The 22,105-nt window shown below is 46.9% G+C and overlaps 1 protein-coding gene across 6 annotated transcripts in view; it reads left to right on the top strand.

Moving 5' to 3' along the window:
* ralgps1 (Ral GEF with PH domain and SH3 binding motif 1) overlaps positions 1-21,088 on the top strand; it is a 905,396-nt gene extending 884,308 nt beyond the window's left edge. For 4 of the 6 annotated variants that reach the window (XM_085965594.1, XM_085965595.1, XM_085965596.1 and 1 more), the window contains 4 exons: positions 7,048-7,153; positions 9,314-9,406; positions 15,765-15,870; positions 18,021-18,528. In XM_085965594.1, the coding sequence (XP_085821720.1) occupies positions 7,048-7,153; positions 9,314-9,406; positions 15,765-15,870; positions 18,021-18,160 (445 nt within the window). In that variant the 3' untranslated portion in view covers positions 18,161-18,528. Of the gene's footprint in view, positions 1-7,047; positions 7,154-9,313; positions 9,407-15,764; positions 15,871-18,020; positions 18,529-19,673 lie in introns of those variants that run through there. The other 2 variants (XM_085965598.1, XM_085965599.1) reach the window with 1 other exon arrangement.
* The last annotated feature ends 1,017 nt before the right edge of the window (positions 21,089-22,105 follow it).

The raw sequence follows: 22,105 nt of genomic DNA, 5'->3' as shown, positions 1-22,105 counted from the left end.
GGAGGTTACAGTGATAGGGAGGGGCGAGGCCGCGGAGGGAGGTTACAGCGATAGGGAGGGGCAAGGCTGTGGAGGGAGGTTACAGCGATAGGTAGGGGCGAGGCCGTGGAGGGAGGTTACAGCGATAGGGAGGTGCGAGGCTGTGGAGGGAGGTTACAGCGATAGGGAGGGGCGAGGCCGTGGAGGGAGGTTACAGTGATAGGGAGGGGCGAGGCCGCGGAGGGAGGTTACAGCGATAGGGAGGGGCAAGGCTGTGGAGGGAGGCCACGGAGGGAGGTTACAGCGATAGGGAGGGGCGAGGCCGTGGAGGGAGGTTACAGCGATAGGGAGGTGCGAGGCTGTGGAGGGAGGTTACAGCGATAGGGGAGGGGCGAGGCTGTGGAGGGAGGTTACAGCGATAGGGAGGGGCGAGGCCGTGGAGGGAGGTTACAGTGATAGGGAGGGGCGAGGCCGCGGAGGGAGGTTACAGCGATAGGGAGGTGCGAGGCTGTGGAGGGAGGTTACAGCGATAGGGAGGGGCGAGGCCGTGGAGGGAGGTTACAGTGATAGGGAGGGGCGAGGCCGCGGAGGGAGGTTACAGCGATAGGGAGGGGCAAGGCTGTGGAGGGAGGCCACGGAGGGAGGTTACAGCGATAGGGAGGGGCGAGGCCGTGGAGGGAGGTTACAGCGATAGGGAGGTGCGAGGCTGTGGAGGGAGGTTACAGCGATAGGGGAGGGGCGAGGCTGTGGAGGGAGGTTACAGCGATAGGGAGGGGCGAGGCCGTGGAGGGAGGTTACAGTGATAGGGAGGGGCGAGGCCGCGGAGGGAGGTTACAGCGATAGGGAGGGGCAAGGCTGTGGAGGGAGGCCACGGAGGGAGGTTACAGCGATAGGGAGGGGCGAGGCCGTGGAGGGAGGTTACAGCGATAGGGAGGTTACAGCGATAGGGAGGGGCGAGGCCGTGGAGGGAGGTTACAGCGATAGGGAGGTTACAGTGATAGGGAGGGGCGAGGCCGTGGAGGGAGGTTACAGCGATAGGGAGGGGCGAGGCCGTGGAGGGAGGTTACAGCGATAGGGAGGGGGCGAGGCCGTGGAGGGAGGTTACAGCGATAGGGAGGGGCGAGGCCGTGGAAGGAGGTTACAGCGATAGGGAGGGGCGAGGCCGTGGAGGGAGGTTACAGCGATAGGGAGGGGCGAGGCCGTGGAGGGAGGTTACAGCGATAGGGAGGGGCGAGGCCGTGGAGGGAGGTTACAGCGATAGGGAGGGGCGAGGCCGTGGAGGGAGGTTACAGCGATAGGGAGGGGCGAGGCCATGGAGGGAGGTTACAGCGATAGGGAGGGGCGAGGCTGTGGAGGGAGGCCACGGAGGGAGGTTACAGCGATAGGGAGGGGCGAGGCCGTGGAGGGAGGTTATAGCGATAGGGAGGTTACAGTGATAGGGAGGGGCGAGGCCGCAGAGGGAGGTTACAGCGATAGGGAGGGGCAAGGCTGTGGAGGGAGGCCACGGAGGGAGGTTACAGCGATAGGGAGGGGCGAGGCCGTGGAGGGAGGTTACAGCGATAGGGAGGTGCGAGGCTGTGGAGGGAGGTTACAGCGATAGGGAGGGGCGAGGCTGTGGAGGGAGGTTACAGCGATAGGGAGGGGCAAGGCTGTGGAGGGAGGCCACGGAGGGAGGTTACAGCGATAGGGAGGGGCGAGGCCGTGGAGGGAGGTTACAGCGATAGGGAGGTGTGAGGCTGTGGAGGGAGGTTACAGCGATAGGGAGGGGCGAGGCCGTGGAGGGAGGTTACAGCGATAGGGAGGTTACAGTGATAGGGAGGGGGCGAGGCTGTGGAGGGAGAGTACAGCGATAGGGAGGGGCGAGGCCGTGGAGGGAGGTTACAGCGATAGGGAGGGGCGAGGCCGTGGAGGGAGGTTACAGCGATAGGGAGGGGGCGAGGCCGTGGAGGGAGGTTACAGCGATAGGGAGGGGCGAGGCCGTGGAGGGAGGCTACAGCGATAGGGAGGGGCGAGGCCGTGGAGGGAGGTTACAGCGATAGGGAGGGGCGAGGCCGTGGAGGGAGGTTACAGCGATAGGGAGGGGCGAGGCCGTGGAGGGAGGTTACAGCGATAGGGCGGGGCGAGGCCGTGGAGGGAGGTTACAGCGATAGGGAGGGGCGAGGCCGTGGAGGGAGGTTACAGCGATAGGGAGGGGCGAGGCTGTGGAGGGAGGTTACAGCGATAGGGAGGGGCGAGGCTGTGGAGGGAGGTTACAGTGATAGGGAGGGGGCGAGGCCGTGGAAGGAGGTTACAGTGATAGGGAGGGGCGAGGCCGTGGAGGGAGGTTACAGCGATAGGGAGGGGCGAGGTCGTGGAGGGAGGTTACAGCGATAGGGAGGGGCGAGGCCGTGGAGGGAGGTTACAGCGATAGGGAGGGGCGAGGCCGTGGAGGGAGGTTATAGCGATAGGGAGGGGCGAGGCCGTGGAGGGAGGTTACAGCAATAGGGAGGGGCGAGGTCGTGGAGGGAGGTTACAGCGATAGGGAGGGGCGAGGCCGTGGAGGGAGGTTACAGCGATAGGGAGGGGCGAGGCCGTGGAGGGAGGTTACAGCGATAGGGAGGGGCGAGGCCGTGGAGGGAGGTTGCAGCGATAGGGAGGGGCGAGACCGTGGAGGGAGGTTACAGCGATAGGGAGGGGCGAGGCCGTGGAGGGAGGTTACAGCGATAGGGAGGGGCGAGACCGTGGAGGGAGGTTACAGCGATAGGGAGGGGCGAGGCCGTGGAGGGAGGTTACAGCGATAGGGAGGGGCGAGGCCGTGGAGGGAGGTTACAGCGATAGGGAGGGGCGAGGCCGTGGAGGGAGGTTATAGCGATAGGGAGGGGCGAGGCTGTGGAGGGAGGTTACAGCGATAGGGAGGGTGAGACCGTGGAGGGAGGTTACAGCGATAGGGAGGGGCGAGGCCGTGGAGGGAGGTTACAGCGATAGGGAGGGGCGAGGCCGTGGAGGGAGGTTACAGCGATAGGGAGGGGCGAGGCCGTGGAGGGAGGTTACAGTGATAGGGAGGGGCGAGGCCGTGGAGGGAGGTTACAGCGATAGGGAGGGGTGAGGCTGTGGAGGGATTTGAACACGAGGATGAGAATTTTAAATTTAAGGCGTTGGTGGCCTGGGAGCCAATGTAGGTCAGGGAGCACATCGAAATAAATATGATTACAAATTTGAAGTTTATTTTTAAAATATTGTGAATTGGGACATGATTCTTTCCAATTAGTACTCATTACTACTTGATAAAATTATCATTTGAACTGTAGCTTGCAGTAGATTGTAAGACGGTTGTTAATTGGACATTTTGACGACTGATAGCCACATTAGAACTCTGGACTCTCAGCTTCAATATAGACAGGCGTGAGGTGGTACATTTTGGCAGGAAGAATAAGGAGGCCACATATTCCTTGGAAAGTAAGTGTCTAAATGGGGAAGAGGAACAGAGAGATCTGGGGGCACAGATACACAAATCGCTAAAAGTAATGACGCAGGTTAATAAGGCCATTAAAAAAAGTAAACAAAGCACTGGGGTTCATTTCTAGAGGGATAGAATTGAAAAGCAGAGAAGCTTTGTTAAACTTGTATGGAACCTTGGTTAGACCACACTTGGAGTACACTGAACAGTTCTGGTCTCCAGGCACTGGAGAAGGTGCAAAAAAGATTTACTTGAATGGTAATCAACCTATCAGGAAAGGCTGAACAGGCTGGGGCTCTTTTCTCTAGAAAAGAGAAGACTGAGGGGGTGACCTGATGGAGGTCTTTAAGATTATGAAAGTATTCGATAGGGTAGACGTAGAGAAGATGTTTCAACTTGCGGGCAAGACCCCTGAACTAGGGGCCGTAAATATAAGATAGCCACTAATAAATCCAGTAGAGAATTCAAGAGAAACTTCTTTACCCAGAGAGTGGTTAGAATGTGGAACTCGCTATCGCAAGGAATAGCTGTGGAGATTAGCGTAGATGCATTTAAGGGGAAGCTAGATAAACACATGATGGAGGAGAGGAAGGAATAGAAGGATATGCTGATGGGGTGAGATGAAACCCAGGGGGACGAGGCTCGCGCGGAGCATAAACACCAGCATAGACCAGTTGGGCCAAATGGCCGGTTTCTGTGCACGATGTAAAACTGTGTAAACTGCGAGAGACCCGATTGACATTCAGATTCCTGATGGAGCTTATTTTACAGTTTCAGAGCAGTTGGCTCGAGGGTGAGGATGCAGTGAAAACTGGTGAGAGAATGATCCCTTCCTTATCGTTCAAGAACCCCTCCTGGTAGGCCCACCAAAGATGGTGCCTTTAAAGTTCAACTGGTTTTATAATCCCATCTCTTGACTTGGGCGACTAGCATAGATGTGAGGATTTGTCTGAGGACTTGTGAGTTACAACAAGTTCGTTTTGGCTTTTATTTTTTAACAGAAAAGGTATTTTCTGCCCTTTGCAACCACTGAATTTTGTTAATTAGATAAATTCCAGAAAAACTGAACCGAAATGAAGCCTCCTCTTCATTCTCCTCCATCTCCCCCCCCCCCAATTCTCTGAGGCCATCTGCATTTTTGTTTGCTAGGCGAATTGAACAGGATCACTCCCTATGGAAGAACAGCAATTAATTAAAACCTGAACCCAGTGTAAGTGTTCAGGTCACAAGCTAGATGAATAGACTCCATTAACGTCAAGGAAACTTTCTAACCCAATTGGAATCCAAGCCAATTTTGTTAACCAAGGGAACTAGCAGGCCAAACACAAATATTGTGGCCAGGAAACGAGAAAAGACAAAATCAAGTACATATGTTCTGAAACAGATCAGTAGTAGAGTATTTCCCGTAAACCTTTGACAGTTGATCTGAGTCAGAGGTCGAAATTCCTCAGTCCTGCCCCGAGGCAATTTCTCCTGGTAGCCCCACTTTGTTGTTGTTGTTGTTATCTTGCTGCTTCCTTTGGCAGATTGACTCTGTTAATCGCCGACTTATTTTCCTGTAACAGGGTAAAGAAAAGTTTGCTGCTGTGGGGAATGCTGCCACATTAATGTGCGAAGGGGAATGTACGCTGAACATATGCTCCGCTTTGTGAGCACCTAGTGTGCTGTTGGCCAATATTTGAGTGGATAGTTGAGGTGGTGCAGCCATTTTGTTTTGCTCAGGCTGTACGAGTTTGGCCGCAGTGTTTGGTAAATGGCTCGAGCAGAGATAAGCTATTCAGAAATAACAACAGAAAATGCTGGAAAAACTCAGCAGGCCAGGCAACATCCGTGGAGAGAGAAATAGAGTCAACGTTTCAGGTCGAAACCCTTCGTCAAGACTGAAGAAGCACAGGAAATGAAATAGATTAAAAGGCCAGTTTGTGGGGCTGGGAGAGAACAAAAGAGAAGTGAAAAGACATTACGAGGTATTCAAAACGAGACGAGATGGTGATAGGACTAGTGGAGACAAAAGATGGCTCTAGATTAGGTGTGAAATGCGCTGGCCTTTGTTTTGGCCCTCCCCCCCTTTTTTTTCTCTCCCACATGGCAGCTGTCTCCCATTCTGCCAGCGTATTTCACACCTAATCTGGAGCCGTCTTTTGTCTCCACTAGTCCTATCACCATCTCGTCTTGTTTTGAATACCTCTTAATGTCTCTTCACTTCTCTTTTGTTCTCTCCCAGCCCCACAAACTGGCCTTTTAATTTGTTTCATTTCCTGTGCTTTTTCAGTCTTGACAAAGGGTTTTGACCCGAAACGTTGACTCTATTTCTCTCTCCACGGATGTTGCCTGGCCTGCTGAGTTTTTCCAGCATTTTCTGTTGTTATTTTGGATTTCCAGCATCCGCAGTATTTTGCTTTCGATGAGGTATTCAGGTTCGCCACTGGGGGCATTCAGCTGCATTGATGCCTGAATGGTAAAACAGCAGCACCTTGTGGTCGGTCACTGGTGATATTTAGCGGCACTGATGCCTGAATGGTGAACGCCGGTGTGTGCCAACAGGTTTGCGGAAATGTTCAAAGAGCGGCGAAAACGCAGGCTGGGTGAAATAATGTAACTTTGCCAAAACACGCGGGTAATTAACAACTTGTGGGAAATCTGGGCTGTGGGAGTTGAGTCTGTGTTTCACATTTGATTGGATACATCTTGTTCAATAGTATAAATATGGCTGGAGGATGATTGGTTTTAACATCAACCACATCTTGTTGAAAGGGCACCCTTTCGCCCCACACACAGTGGACCCAGTGATTTCCAAACATCATGAAGTAGTTCTACAAGTCTCCAATTATGTTGACCATCAAACACGTACCAAAAAAAAAAGGAAAATGTCATGCTTTCCGTTGAAGGGCAGCCATTAGGAAACGAACCCCTGTTACAGAGCCTGTTGCTGTAATGCTGTGTGGAAAATTGTGGCTGTTACGTATTCTGCTAAAACGTTGAAGTGCATTTTGGATATTTGGAATTTGGATTTGTAGCTTGCTTTGTATAAAACACTACCTTTAGTGTTTAATTCACTGTGCCATCATCATTCTACAGAATCTATCAAAGCCAAAAAAAAAACACTTCCATCTCTCTCTCATTATCCAGAGAACCACAGTAACTCCTCATAACCCTCGTTCTGCTGGACCCAGTGACTAGCCCTTGCGTACTGGTTGAGTTGTTCTCAAGTTGAGTTATCAACACAAATGTACAGGTGCACACCGCAGGACACCCTTGCACTTAACCCTTTGTTCACTCGCTGTGTTAGAACCTACAGCACTCACTTTCTTCCTTTGAAAAAAAGCGTGCGTGACTACTGGCCAGCGGTGATCCTATTCAACGGCAGGCGGTGCCTAAAATCAAAAAATTGCATCAATTTATTTACTTCAGGGCCTTTGAAGTTTTTGCTGGTACGTGTCAAGTGTAATATCGAACATAATACGCTTGAAGATTAACGTGCACTTAAAATCTTTAAGATAGTTGCTGGAAACTACACAGGGTTGGAGATTACCTATGAAGGGCTGTATTCTATAGAAATCAACAGAATAAAGTGCCGCACTGCTGGTGTTTCCAAGAGATTGTGGGCCTGACTCGTTTCCTTTTCTCGTCAGCCCAACAGACGCATGCAGTTGCCCCTTAAGTGGTACGACCGGAGCCATCACAATAGAAGGACCGTTGAGACGGAAAACATTACTGAAGGAAGGCAAGAAGCCAGCAGTAAGTGGAACTTGCATCAACAAATATTTTTTTTTTCTTCTTCAGGTCATCCAAGTGTTCAGCTGTTTGAATTGGCAGTGCCTTGTGGCTAATCATCCTCAGGCCATGTATCAAGTCTTTGAACCAAATGAGCGCCGAGGCAGGAATTCCCATCGGTCTTAATTCATGGGATTTTCCTCCTATATTTACATTCTAGAAATTTAAAAAAAATAAAAGTTTCATAAACCACAGTAATGAAGCAGAGTGGTTGAGGCGTATAGCATGGATGCATTTAAGGGGAAGCTAGATAAGCGCATGAGGGAGAAAGGAATAGCAGGATATGCTGGTAGGGTTCGAAGAAGCAGGGTGGGAGGAGGTTCATGTGGAGCATAAACACCGGCCTAGATCAGTTGGACCCAATGGCCTGTTTCTGTGCTGTAGACTCAGTGTAACTGCGATGTAATAATGGATACAACGAACTGTGTCTTAAAAAGAGCCAAATGTGGTTTTTTTAATGATTTGCATTTGTTTATCCCTTCTCCCTCTGCAGCCAATCCCCTTTCTACAATCTAGCTTCAGAGAGGGGAACAGGTGGATAGACCATGAATCCTTTTACTTTGGCACTAATGGTTTGATCCATAAATCGGGGGCCAGCGGGGTGGGGGGGGAGCACAACAGTCCTGTCGGTGTGGTGATCATGGTAGGAAGTCCCAGCTAGGCTAGTAAGCATGAATCACATCAGGGGGTCGAAGGGGAAAGGTTACACCAATAGGCCAAGCCACATAGTGATGGGTCATGGGTTTTTGTGCCCATGATTCCCCAACACTAAGTTGCCCCATTCAGAATGAGATATAGAAAACTGTAGGGCATCAACCTGGGATACTCTTGCGCCTCCCGGTGGGGACTTTACAGCAACACAGAAGACGCCTTGGAAATAAAAAATCAACTGCCTCTCTCGGAGGCGAAGAAAAAACATTTTTTAACAGGAAGATCTAGTCAGTCAAAGCTGGCGGGTATGTGGAGTTAGGTGGCAGATCAGCCATGATCTCATTGAATGGCGGCGCAGGCTCGAGGGGCTGAATGGCCTCCTCCTGTTCCTATGTTCCGAAGTGGGCAGATTTAGAGAGACACAGTAGTCCAGGCCAGTTGATTGAAAATCTACTCTGCCCTAAAAACCAAAGTAAATCCATTCACAGGTAGAAAACTCATAACAAACACAGAATAATTCATTACCACTTGAGGCATTCAAAGCTACTGCCTCAGGTATAGTTTGGTGCCTTTTGCTAAATTAGCAGTGTCAGGAACTACAGGGTGTACTGCTCCCCCTTGTGGCGAATTCTTAACAGAACAGCTGCACTTCATCATGTATTTTAATACAAAGATATTTGAAATTATTTCAACGGTGCAAATTTGTACATTTTCTTTTATGAAACTACCAGCTCGATGCAGAGAACTGCAAATATGAAGAAAAAGCTTCATTCAGAATCTGCAACTATTTCCCATTAAAATGCACTCCCTGAAGTGACCCCACCCACACTTCAGCCCCTGGACCCCACCCACACTTCACCCCCTAGTCCCCTGCCAAGGCTGCGCCCCCTGGACCCCCACCCACACTTCACCCTCTGGACCCCCACCCACACTTCACCCCCTGGACCCCACCCACACGTCACCCCCCTAGTCCCCCACCAGGGCTGCGCCCCCTGGACCTGCCTCTCCCTATGGTGGGGCCCTGACCCCTGCCAAGCTTTGGAGAGCCTGCCTCACTGAATTCAATATTTGAAGGTTAACATCTCTGCATATCACCAATGCAGAATGGCAGCGATTTATACCTGATCGTTCTCATTGATTTTTAATTCAATAAAACCAATAAACTGCCCGGTATTTGTACACAGGCTGACAATACCAAACCTCCAGAAGCCACACTGGGAGAAAATATCAGGAGCAGAAGGTTGCTGAAACATGACAAAATGCTTAAAAGCTGCACATGTTAAGTAAGAGGGAAGTGTTCTGTGCCTGCAGCGTAGCATCAAAAAGGATGTGCATTCTGGGTGTAAAATGTGGAAATCTGTGACTTACAGCCTGAATAACTGGTAACCAGAGGTCATGGTGACTATTCATTTAGGAATGCAGCTTAGTTTGGTTTAATGTTGAAGAGTTACTTGACCTTCTGTTTCCCTTCAGATGTCGTCCTGGACCCGCTACTGGCTCATACTTTCTGGATCGTTTCTGCTGTATTACTCTGCAAAGTCACTGAGAGCGTCGGAGAGGAAACATGTGAGTAGTCCCCAGCGTCAATTTAATGTTAGTATTAGGAGCACTCTTTATTTCTATAACGTGAAGCGCATTTATTTAAAATCAATTATAGATTTTAAAAAATCTCTTGTAGGTAGAAAACCAACAAAAACATCCAATCCCTTATTCTTGGACCACTTTATATTCATTTTGTATTCTCTTGCATCGCCAATGGGTTTGCTTTGGAGTCCTGAGCTCCCCTGACCATTTTCATTTGATTTGGAAAAAAAACATTTAAAATACTCTTTACACGACACAAAAGTAAATACATATTTGAAACTATAAAAAATCTATTCAGTAATCAATCAGAATGGCCTTTTATTTCTGTGACCAGGACTACAATTCATCCCAGACTGATTGGAATAAAATCTCCTCTCTCTCTCTGCCAGCTGTAAGGGTTCTAAGGGAATTAAGTTTGGACAGTTTCAAGCCAGTTCCCAAAAGGTAGAAATCCACACTGTAAAACTGGCGTTAACTGGGACTAAATTGGCAGTAACACTTAGAGAGGTCAGAGGAAATGTCCAGACAGACAAGGTGATTACGCCTTACTGGTTGGTGAACCTTCTTCTGTGCCCCACAGCAAGACACCTTTCAAGTCAAAGGTGCCCTGGTTGAATTGGGGCATTTTAGGTAAGAGTTGGGCACTTCCTTCCATTTGAGGCAAGAACTGGTGTAAAGTCCATGCCTGCAGCGTGAACTGTCCATTCTCTCTCCACTGGTGCTGTCTGACCTGCTGAGTGTGTCCAGCATTTTCTGTTTTACTTTCAGATTTCCTGCATCTGCAATATTTTTGCCTTTTGTTCCTCCTGTTGAGGGTAGCTTAGATTGGTCACTTTCTCCCATTGCTGAGGTGTTCAGTTAAGCAGTGGTGAATGAAGTAACAGAAGGTAGCAGGGAGCCATCTCTGGGTTCTCCATGTGCTGCTTGAAAGCAGTCTGAGCGAATGCTTTTCTCAAGGTGTTTTAAGGTACATTTAATTGGAGTGGACCTGCTAAACTGTCCCCACCCTTCTGAACTACTTTATGCATCTCTCTCTTCATGGGCTAATAAACTGCCCCCACCCCTCATAGAAACTTAGAAAACATAGAAGATAGGAGCAGGAGTAGGCCATTCGGCCCCTCGAGCCTGCTCCGCCATTCAATGCGATCATGGCTGATCATCCAAATTCAATACCCTGTCCCTGCCTTCTCCCCATATCCCTTGATCCCTTTAGCCTTAAGAAATATATCTAACTCCTTCTTGAATATATTTAATGAATTGGCCTCAACTGCCTTCTGTGGTAGAGAATTCCACAGGTTCACCACACTCTGGGTGAAGAAATTCCTCCTCATCTCTGTCCTAAATGGCTTACCCCTTATCCTTAGACTGTGACCCCTGGTTCTGGACTCCCCGACCATCGGGAACACCCTTCCTGCATCTAGTCTGTCTAGTCCTGTTAGAATTTTATAAGTTTCAATGAGATTCCCTCTCATTTTTCTAAACTCCAGTGAGTACAAGCCCAATCGACCCAATCTCTCCTCATACGTCATTCCTGCCATCCCAGGTATCAGCCTGGTGAATTTTCGCTGCACTCCCTCCATGGCAAGAACATCCTTCCTCAGATAAGGCGACCAAAACTGCACACAATACTCAAGATGTGGTCTCACCAAGGCCCTGTACAACTGCAGCAAGACATCCTTGATCCTGTACTCAAACCCTCTCGCTAAGACCTTATCGAAAGCCTTCTGAATGTCCAAATACACCACATCCACTGGTTCTCCCTTATCTATTTTACCAGTTACATCCTCAAAAAATTCCAGTAGATTAGTCAAGCACGATTTACCTTTTGTAAATCCATGTTGACTTTGTCCGATCCAGTCACTGTTTTCCAAGTGCTTTGCTATTACATCTTTTATAATGGACTCTAGCATTTTCCCCACTACCGATGTCAGGCTTACCGGTCTGTAATTCCCCATTTTCTCTCTACCACCTTTTTTGAACAGTGGGGTAACATTAGCTACCCGCCAATCCATGGGTACTGTTCCAGAGTCTATCAAATTTTGGAAGATGACCAGTAATGCATCTACTATTTCTCTGAGCTAGTCTATCCATCTCTCTTCCCTCTGAGCTAGTCTATCCATCTCTCTTCCCTCTGAGCTAGTCTATCCATCACTCTTCCCTCTGAGCTAGTTTATCCATTTATCTTCACGTGGGCTAATAAACTGCCTCCCTCTGAGCTAGTCTATGTACCTCTGTCCCCATCTACACTAGAAGATACAGAGTTCCAGAAGTTATTCTCTTCCTTCTTTGGAACGTTGTTTGTTTTGGGCAGAGCCAGTTTAAAGGGAGTTGGCTTGGCCAGTGCTGGAGCCTCCTTGTGCAGACGGTGAAGTTACGATCCTGTGATGGACAGCAGAAGCAATCGACTATGAGGTGCATTTACTTTCAGGAAAGGTTCCTGCCCCTTAAGCAGAGTTTGAAAATGGACAATGACATAAAAACTCTCAGAAAATTGGTTCTGAATTTTTTTTAAACTCTTGGTTGTATTTTTATAAAACAACAAATGTGAAACATTTTAACAATGTTTCACCAACATGATAGACCAAGTTGAATTGCTTGACTTTGTTGCTAGTTGTAGTTCTCGTTGCTACTAATGCTAACAGGAAGAGAGAGAAAATACTAATCAGCAAGGTGATGGTCTTTAGAGGAACTTTAAGGTCCCATTGTATGATCTGAGTGCTAAAACTCTTAACGGGATTGCTACCTCTTGGGCACGTGTGTTAGCTTACTCTGCCTTGCCCACTATTACTGAGGGGACTGTGGAGTGTCGTGAGCTATGCACTGACCTTCTACCTCTGGGGCAAGGGTTCAAATCCAGCCAAGGCTGCTGGGATGAAAGTCTATTCTGCTGATTGTACAGGTCGTATGTCAGGTAAGGTTGAGCAGTCTCGTACCAGTTCCTCGTGGGCATGGGACCCACAGCACAAAACTGCCCTTAGTTGCATGGCACCAGATTGACAAGAGGGGCCACAGGATAGATGGTGTGGGACATGGAGCACTGGCCAGTGGGAGGGGATTTGTGACTGAAGCGTATTGTTGAGGCAGACTAGAGGGAATTTTACTCTGTGTCTAACTTACAGTATCTGACCTGACTGTATTGTACCTTTACCTCAAAGAATTTGGAAAAAAGAAATGCACAACCCAATGAAGGACAATGTGGATTAAAGTGCAGCGTAACCAGAAACACGGCATTATTTCTGCCAACAATAATTTACTCTGAAGCTTAGGTTTAATGTTTTTTAATTGTTTGATGTGATATTTGATGGTCTACTTAAACTCTTAATAGCTTTGCATCTGTGTATGTTTCAGTTTAATTTAAATTGATCTCTGGGCTTTATTCATAAAGCTCCCTCTATTATGAATGGAATGTCACTTGAACGTTATTTTAGCTCTTTGTTTTCAATAGCAACTGTGTGTTTGAAGTCAGAGGTCATTTCAGACTAAGTAAAAAGTTAGTGTTAGCGGTAACTTATGAGCTGTTGTGGTTCTCGAAGTACTTTGCATTTTTTAAATGGTCGATGAGACCGTGACTTCCTTATGTTGAAAAGTTGACCAGCGCCATCCTCTGGGAGTATGGGCAGATATCTAACCCAGCTGTGTGCTTTGCCATGGCTTTAATGTGCAACTGTTCACGAGCCCTTTTATTTATTGAGCAGCCCAAAGTACTTATTAAGAATTACTGTTGTACAGCCCAAAGGTCAGTAATACTGAGACAATCAATATTAGACAAATCCTAGATGCAAGATTGTCAGTTGCAAGTCGATTTTAATCGCTCCAGCATTGGCAGCCGTGCCTTCAGCTGCTGAGGCCCTAAGCTCTGGAATTCCCTCCCTAAACCCCTCTGCCTTGCTACCTCTCTTTCCTCCTTTAAGACGCTCCTTAAAACCTACCTCATCCGTCCTAATATCTCCTTATGTGGCTCGATGTCAAACTTTGTCTGATAACGCTCCTGTGAAGCGCCTTGGGATGTTTTATGACATTAAAGGTGTTATATAAATACAAGTTGTTGTTGTACCTGAAGTGTCGAGTTGGACCGAAAACAAACATTGTTACAAGTGCCAAGCTCTTCCGTCACGTCAGCTGCAGGGACACACAACTGGCTCTCATCCCTCCTCTATCCAGGGCAGGTTGAGAAAGCAGTTAAAAAACGCTTACGGGATCCTGGGCTTCATGAATATAAGTATAGAGTAGAAAAGCGTGGAAATTATGATGAATCTTTATAAAACATTGTTTTGGCCTCAACTGGAGTATTGTGTCCAATTCTGGGCACCACACTTTAGCAAGGATGTGAAGGCCTTAGAGAGGGTGCAGAAAAGATTTATGAGAATGATTCCAGGAATGAGGGACTTCAGTTACGTGGATAGACTGGAGAAGCTGGGGTTGTTCTCCTTAGAGCAGAGAAGGTTGAGAGGAGATTTGATAGAGGTGTTCAAAATCATGAGGGGTCTGGACAGAGTAGAGAGAAACTGTTCCCATTGGCAGAAGGGTCGAGAACCAGAGGACACAGATTCAAGGTGATTGGCAGAAGAAGCAAAGGTGACATGAGGAAAAACTTTTTTATTCAGCGAGTGGTTAGGATCTGGAATGCACTGCCTGAAAGGGTGGTGGCGGTAGACTCAATCATGGCTTTCAAAAGGGAGTTGGATAAGTACCTGAAGGAAAAAAAATTGCAGGGCTACAGGGAAAGGGCGGGGGAGTGGGACTAGCTGAAGTGTTTTTGCAGAGAGCCGGCACGGGCTCGACGGCCGAATGGCTTCCTTCCGTGCTGTAACCATTCTATGATTCTATGACTTGCATTTTATATAGCCCCTTTCATGACCACCGGATGTCCCAAAGCATTTTACAGTCAATGAAATACTTTTTGAAGTGTAGTCACTGTTGTAATGTAGGAAACGTTAACTGCCAATTTGTGCACAGCAAACTCTCACAAACAGCAAATTAAAAAAAAAAAAAAATTATTCATTGATGGGATGTGGGCGTCGCTGGCTGGCTAGGCCTGCATTTAGTGCCCGTCCCTAATTGCCCTTGAGAAGATGGTGGTGAGCCGCCGCCTTGAACCGCTGCAGTCCATATGGTGTAGGTACACCCACAATGCTGTTAGGAAGGGAGTTCCAGGATTTTGGCCCAGCGACAGTGAAGGAATGGCAATACAGGTCCAAGTCAGGATGGTGTGTAGCTTGGAGGGGAACTTGTAGGTGGTGATGTTCCCATGCGTCTGCTGCCCTTGTCCTTCTAAGTGGTAGAGGTCGCGGGTTTGGAAGGTGCTGTTGAAGCTTTGGCGAGTTGCTGCAGTGCATCTTGTAGATGGTACACACTGCAGCCACAGTGCGCCAGTGGTGGAGGGAGTGCCAATCAAGCGGGCTGCTTTATCCTGGATGGTGTCGAGCTTCTTGAGTGTTGTTGGAGCTGCACTCATCCAGGCAAGTGGAGAGTATTCCATCACACTCCTGACTTGTGCCTTGTAGATGGTGGAAAGGCTTTGGGGAGCCAGGAGGTGAGACACTCGCCGCAGAATTCCCAGCCTCTGGCCTGCTCTTGTAGCCACAGTATTTATATGGCTGGTCCAGTTCAGTTTCTGATCAATGGTAACCCCCAGGATGTTGATAGTGGGGGATTCAGCGATGGTAATGCCATTGAATGTCAAGGGGAGATGGTTAGAATCTCGCTTGTTGGAGATGGTCATTGCCTGGCACTTGTATGGTGCGAATGTTACTTGCCACTTGCAATGTGATAATGACCAGATAATCTTTTTTTTTAGTGTTGTTGACTGAGGGATAAATATTTGCCGGGGGTTAGCTCCCCTGCTCTTCAAAATAGTGCCGCGGGATCTTTTACATCCACCTGAGAGAGCAGACATTTAACGTTTCATCTTAAAGACGGCACCTCTGACAGTGCAGCACTCCCTCAGTACTGCACTGGAGAGTCAGCCTAGGTTTTTGTGCTTAAGTCTGTGCTGGTGGACTGCTTACAGAACTTATTTCTGGCTAGATTTTTTTTAAATCTGGAAATCCTTCACCTGTAAACTTTCTATTGTCTGAAGCTCTTTTTTTTTAAGTTACATGCACTGCTAACATGTATAATGAGAACTTCTCAGATGTGAATTGGAGAAATCGAATTTATCTTTGATCACAACAGCAAAGTAGACAGCAGCATATCTAGATTACTGGACACGACTAATCAGTTGTAGTTTAGTTTGTTTCTTTTCTAATTTATGTCATGTATTCCATTAGACAGTTTTTTTTCCTTAAAATTTCTGGTTTTAATTTTTTTTTAAATCTGTACTTTACTGTTTTCCAAACAGTTCAAATCGTCGCCAAGTAAGAAGGTGTCTATAGCAGGATGGATGGTGGTTCTACCTGATGACCCAGAGCACCCAGATATCTTTCAACTAAGTGATCCTGATAAAGGTAAGCAGCAGAAAAAGGGCCCATTCTTTGAAATCCTTTACATGTGCTGGGTTCAGACTGGAGCCTTTTATTTATTGAGAAATGGGCCTCAGTGACACAGCAACAGACGTGGTCTCCAACCTGTATCGTGTAGTAAGATGTTTCTATTTCTCATCATATGAAGTTTTAGCTAAATGTGGCAAAAGTAAACTACTTTGGTTAACTGTTTTCTAGGAGAGATATATTTTGTCTTTGTGTGTGTGTGTGTGTTGGTGGGAGGGTTGGAGCAAATATACAGTTCTGTCTGAAGTCGCTCCTTGTTAAGTTGCAGCAGAAATTCGCTCCTGACTGTGAATCATTGGGTGCTCCAGTATCTTTGATCTAAAGAATAACCATGTTATAGATCCGGCCTCCCATGTTCTACCCTGCGTAAACTTGAGGTCATCCAAAACTCGGCTGCCTGTGTCCAAACTTGCACCAAGTCCCGTTCACCCATCACCGCTGTGCTCGCTGACCTACATTGGTTCCCGGTTAAGCAACGCCTCGATTTTAAAATTTTCATCCTTGTTTACAAATCCCTCCACGGCCACGCCCCACTCCCTAGCCCTGTAATCTCCTCCAGCCCCACAACCCACCACCCCCCCCCCCGGAGATATCTGCGCTCTTCTAATTCTGGCCTCTTGAGCATCCCTGATTTTTAATCACTCCACTATTGGCGGCCGTGCCTTCTGTTGCCAAGGCCGAAAGCTCTGGAATTCCCTCCCAAACCTTTCCGCCTCGCTACCTCTCTTTCCTCCTTTAAGACGCTCCTTAAAACCTACCTCTTTGAAAAAGCTTTTGGTCACCTGCCTAATGTCTCTTTATGTGACTCGGTGTCAAATTTTGTTTGCTAACGCTCCTGTGAAGCACCTTGGGACGTTTTACTATGTTAAAGCGCTATATAAATACAAGTTATTGTTGTTGTAGATCTTCTGACAGCCACTGTTTATCTTATTTGTAGATTCCAATTGGAGCTTGTTGAAGATTGATGGGGTTTTTCCAAAACGCAATCTCTTTGGTTGAATCCAGAATTCCTTTATTTAATATTCAAGGAATATATCAGAAATAGAACACTAAAAAATCTATCAGCTTATTTTTTAAATAATAGACTGATTTTTTAAAAGCTCTTAATCCTTTTAAAGCAAAAAGTGTAGCTGGCCTCCTGATTGCTGGAGTACCTGGAGCTGACCTGTTAGCAGCCAGCCTGGAACCCCCCGGCCCACCCTATCATACCCTACCACAGACCAGCATAGAGCAAGTTACAATGAGACAATTTGGAACTAAAAATCTTGGCCATAAAATCTGCAACAGAAAAAGAATTGTTACATAAAGTTCTAAGCAGAGCCCGCTTGATTGGCATCCCCTCCACCACCGCCGCACCGTGGCTGCAGCGTGTACCATCTACAAGATGCACTGCAGCAACTCGCCAAGGCTTCTTTGACAGCACCTCCCAAACCCGTGGCCTCTTCCACCTAGAAGGACAAGGGCAGCAGGCGCATGGGAACACCACCACCTCCAAGTTCCCCTCCAAGTCACACACCATCCTGACTTAGAAGTATATCGTTGATCCTTCATCGTCGCTGGGTCAAAATCCTGGAACTCCCTACCCTAACAGCGCTGTGGGAGTACCTTCACCACACGGACTGCAGCGGTTCAAGAAGGTAGCCCACCGCCACCTTCTCGAGGGCAATTAGGGATGGGCAATAAATGCTGGCCTTGCCAGCGACGCCCACATCCCATTAAAAAAAAAAGGGAAAAAATTAACTGGACTTAACAAATTTAGTGAAATGGTGCAGCTTTCTAAATGAGCTAATTTTGTGTTTATTTCAGTGCAGACACGCCCTCATATTTCTATTACTACGCATGCTGCGCAGTAAAATGGTGTTCTTTAAATCGATTCAACAGCAGTGTGCAGTTCTCTATGCAACAGGAGTGATTGCTCAGTGCATCACCAGTGACTAGCTGAGCCGCAGGAAACTAGCTTAGACGTACTTTATGAACAGTGTTCATTTTTAAACAGTGTCATTTGTTGTCTGCTAACGCTCCTGTGAGATGCCTCTGGGACGTGTCACTACGTTAAAGGCACTCTAAGTTGTTGTCGACGTAACTACACATCTGCCTTTCATTTGCAGGTAATGTTTACAAGTTCCAGACCAGCTCAAGGTTTCATGCAATATTGTGGCACAAGCACTTGGACGATGCATGCAAAAGCAATAGGCCTCAGGTAGGACCATTCAGCTGGCATCAGCACTTCGTAAAAATCCAATACTGACTGGTAACTACTTAAAAAGAGGTCAGATTGGCACATAAAATTGTAGAACTAGTCAAAAAATTAACCCAGTTCGCATAAATCTTGAGATTTTCAACGTGCAATGAAGCGCGTGTGTATATTTTTGTACAGTTTTATTACCCGTTGTGTTGTAGAGCCTGTATTATTAAGCACAGCTTTCTGTCTTGGTATGGCCCCGGCAGGGGAAGCCACTACTGTTCCCTCGCTCGTGCCTCGGGTTATAATGGCAGATTGGGCCTCGATGCTCAGACACCTGACCTGTATATTTAAAAGAGGACCCCGCCAGCTTAGGGCGGGCGTCCTTTCCGCTTGCAATTTCAAATTGCAGTCAGCCAGATCGGGGCGGGAAAGGAGTGGGTAAGTCCCTCAGCTTTCCGCCAGGCGTGGGGGTGGGAGGGGGAGTTAAAATCGAGGCCCTGTGTCTCTCTCAGTCATTATTCCTTTGTTAACCATAAAATTATCTCGGTCCTTTCGCTGGCGCAGTAAATGGTTATCCAAGCCATTGAAATAACAAATACAGCATCTAAACAAAATAGTTTAGGGGGTGGTGGTGCGGGGGCGGGGGGGTAGTTTTTTTTCCCTCTCTTGTTAGTTTGTGATTTTTTTTCTCTGCTAGTCACTCACAGTGAGTGATATTGGGTACGTTTGTGCAGGAGGATGGGTCAGCAGTGGCCGGAGATGACAGTGGCCATTTCTTTTTCGGAGCACAACCAATTTGGACTTTGCGAGTTTACTAGGGTCTTATTTACAAAACGAATGTCTGAGTTAACGTACGAATCCAGCATTATTTTTATAGACAAAAAGATAACACTCACCATTTTGGAATGTGCTAGTTCCATTAATTAACCATTAATAACCCTGGTTATGTTAAGAGTATCTAAATGTGCTCATTGCCTGTAAAAGGTAAAAATAAGTTTGACGTGTCATTTAAGAGAAATAATGCAGCTGTTTTATTTTCCATTCTACTAGCTGCCAGGTTTTTAGTTTAAAATGACATATCCCATGCCACTTAAGCACATGAGGTTGAAGAGCATGTTACTATTGCGTATGTGAATCTTATTACCTCATCCGGCAGCAGTGATTGAGCGAGCGGAGTTCCTTTGATTTGAGGAAAGCAGCTTACTTTTACACCTTATTTATATTCGGGAATCATGGCCTTTGCGTTGAATTCACAACATTTAAACTGTGGGGACGGAGTCAGAAACTGTTGACCACAGTAACACATGCAGCAATGTTAAAGTGGCATTGCTGGCTGAGGATAAAATGGTGGCCCCAATGGCGAGCAGTGCCAACGGCAGCCATTTTAACCTTTGCTGTTGCCGCCACTTTTCCCTCAGGAGGGAAGTCTGCTGACTCATTTAATATTGCCGCATGCTTCCGTGGATCAGGGTGCCTCTGGGGGGGGGAAGCGCAGCAAAGTAACTGGGGTGTCGGGAGGAAGAAGAACCGCTCGGCCTTTGACTCATGTGTTCCCCCCCCTCCCGTCTACTTTCAGCTACCCACTAACCTTATGTCGTTTGAGTGAATATATGGATCCTGTACACGTGACGTGATCAAAGTGCCAACCCAAGCAATGGGAAATAAAACTTTTAAGTGGATTACAAACAAAAAAGTGAAGGAAAAACAATCTTATGAGGAGAAATTTGTGCGTCAACTGCCAGCGTTGAATACTGAAGCACTTTTTTTTGAAGCTTACTATGTGACCCCGAAATGATTTTGGTATGTCTTGAAAGAGGAAGTGAACAACTGCTCCTAATTTATGGTACCGGCCGCAGAAATTAGGCACAGTTTCAGCATTGGCGAAACTACAAGCTGACCACACTTCAAGGAGGACGGTGGTTGACCAAGGAACTGTGTGTAATAACTGCTGCCTACATTTTTTTTTTAATGTTTGTTTTTATTCTTAAGCTGCTTTATTGTAACGGAACAATTTTTTAGCCCATGTTGGGTGTTAACTTTCTTATGCACAAAAAAACTACTACTGACAGTGTTAACAGGCTGCATTGAGTGGCATTTAGAATAGTAAATCAGTGAACAAGAGGTTTTTTTTTTAAATGAAGTGCACTGAATTGTTTGGCACTGTGGTTGCCTCAGAATTGTCGGCATCGGTGATAGTTCGTTCACTGTTCTTTGCATTCTTTAGCTGGTGGAGTTTGAACCCGTTGTGACATTCGAGCAAACTTAACAGTTCATGCCCATCCCCCTCCCCAATTTTTTCTTTGCCCCCCCCTCACCTGCTACCAACCCACCCCAGGCAGTATTTCTGTTAAGAGGATGGGTGGATGTTCTGTGCTCCGAGGTCTTTGCCAGTGCCACTCTCTAACTGGCCACTAGGAGGAGCAGTGTGGGGATGAAGACTCCCTGTTGGAGAAGCACTCTGTCCATACAGTACTGCCAGGCAAAGAAACCACTACATATTGAATCCGCTGTGAAAAGTGAACAATAGGTCTGCTTTATCGTGCTTTACATCTTCGGGTTATGTCAGTTATAATGCTGTTGTTTACAACTCAAGTTAAACATGTCATCCTCTCAACAAATTTGGATCATATTATTCTGCCATTCAACTTGATTCCAGCATCTCTAAAAGTATCTTATGTTTTTCGATATCTATTTCAAGATACAATTCAAATTACTTTTACGTAACTGTTTCAAAAAGTCACAGGTATGTAATATATGATGACCCTCATTTGTTGTGTATTATTTAAAGGTTGTATATAGTAGGTAACGTAGACAGGGTATGTAACACAGCCAGGGTTCACATGGCTTCATAGTCCACGTAAATGAAACTTGATTGGTTTTTCAACATTACCTGAACCCCCGAGATGTGTTATAACGTGTAAAATATTCTGTGCCACTGTGTATTTAGTTGTACCTCATGGTTTCCACATAAAGTATTCTGTTTGTACAACACTTGAGTAGTTTTTTTTTTAAATATCTGTCAGACAAGCTAAAGTGACTAGGCCTGTTCACTCTATCAACGTAACCCTCTAGTCCTACTAAAAGGATGCCGTGCCGCCTGCCACTTACTTCTAGAGATAGGGCACAGGCAGCAAACAGGAGTTACAGACTATCCTCCGTGTTGCATTAATTCTGGTGAAAGATGGAAAACGGCTCAGATTTTCTGTGCAGGAGTTGGAATGTTTCTCCTCTCTGATTATATACAAAAAATACTATCAAAGCTCAGAATTTAGCTTAAAATATGCAGTTACTTTTGGTGTTCCACAAAGAGGAAAGATACTGGTTCGCACCTGTGATTCCCCGTATACCTTGTCCCCAGTCTGAGTTGTGTTTTGAAGGGGCCAGGTGAGAATGATGGAGCGCAAGTCACCCTCAACTGCTGGATCAAAAGAGGGGGTTTGAAGCGGTTCACCTGTCTGCCCTTTTGGTCGTGCAATGGTAATGTTACCAACACAACACTGTCCAGCAAACACATTTAGATTTAAAAAGTCTTTTTATTTGTTTGCCATTATAGCGAGTCATGGAGCTGAAACCTAACCCCAGCTCTACCCCCGAGCAGTGTACTTGTTTTGGACCAGACGGGTGGTGCAGGCTGTACCATGTGTTATTTGTACCCGGTTTTGACAGTCGTGTGCAGAAAGGGTTTCAGTTATCATGACACACCAAGGTGAGTTGCGCAGTAACATAAATGATTAGCATATATTAAGCTTTAATATCCTCTTTCCCAATCCCCACAACGTAACTGTAGGATCATCTAAACCTAGTTTTAGTCACTGAAAAAGCCAGCTCAGGAGTGGTGCAATCCTGTAAACATAGGTGGAGTCTCAAGGCCACAAAATGTAAGTTGAACTTGTATTACACAAACATCTGTGGCCTCTGCAACCTGCCATCTTGTACTGCTGGTGATGATGCTGCTGTACTATCTGTGTGTCAGTTTTAACTGACAGATTAATGAATGAGCTGTGTGCA

This window comes from Somniosus microcephalus, chromosome 23 (genome assembly GCF_052327205.1).
Source record: "Somniosus microcephalus isolate GS21.2 chromosome 23, FLI_Smic_1.0, whole genome shotgun sequence".
In the NCBI taxonomy this organism is placed as follows: domain Eukaryota; kingdom Metazoa; phylum Chordata; class Chondrichthyes; order Squaliformes; family Somniosidae; genus Somniosus; species Somniosus microcephalus.
This window is presented reverse-complemented; position numbering and strand designations above follow the sequence as displayed.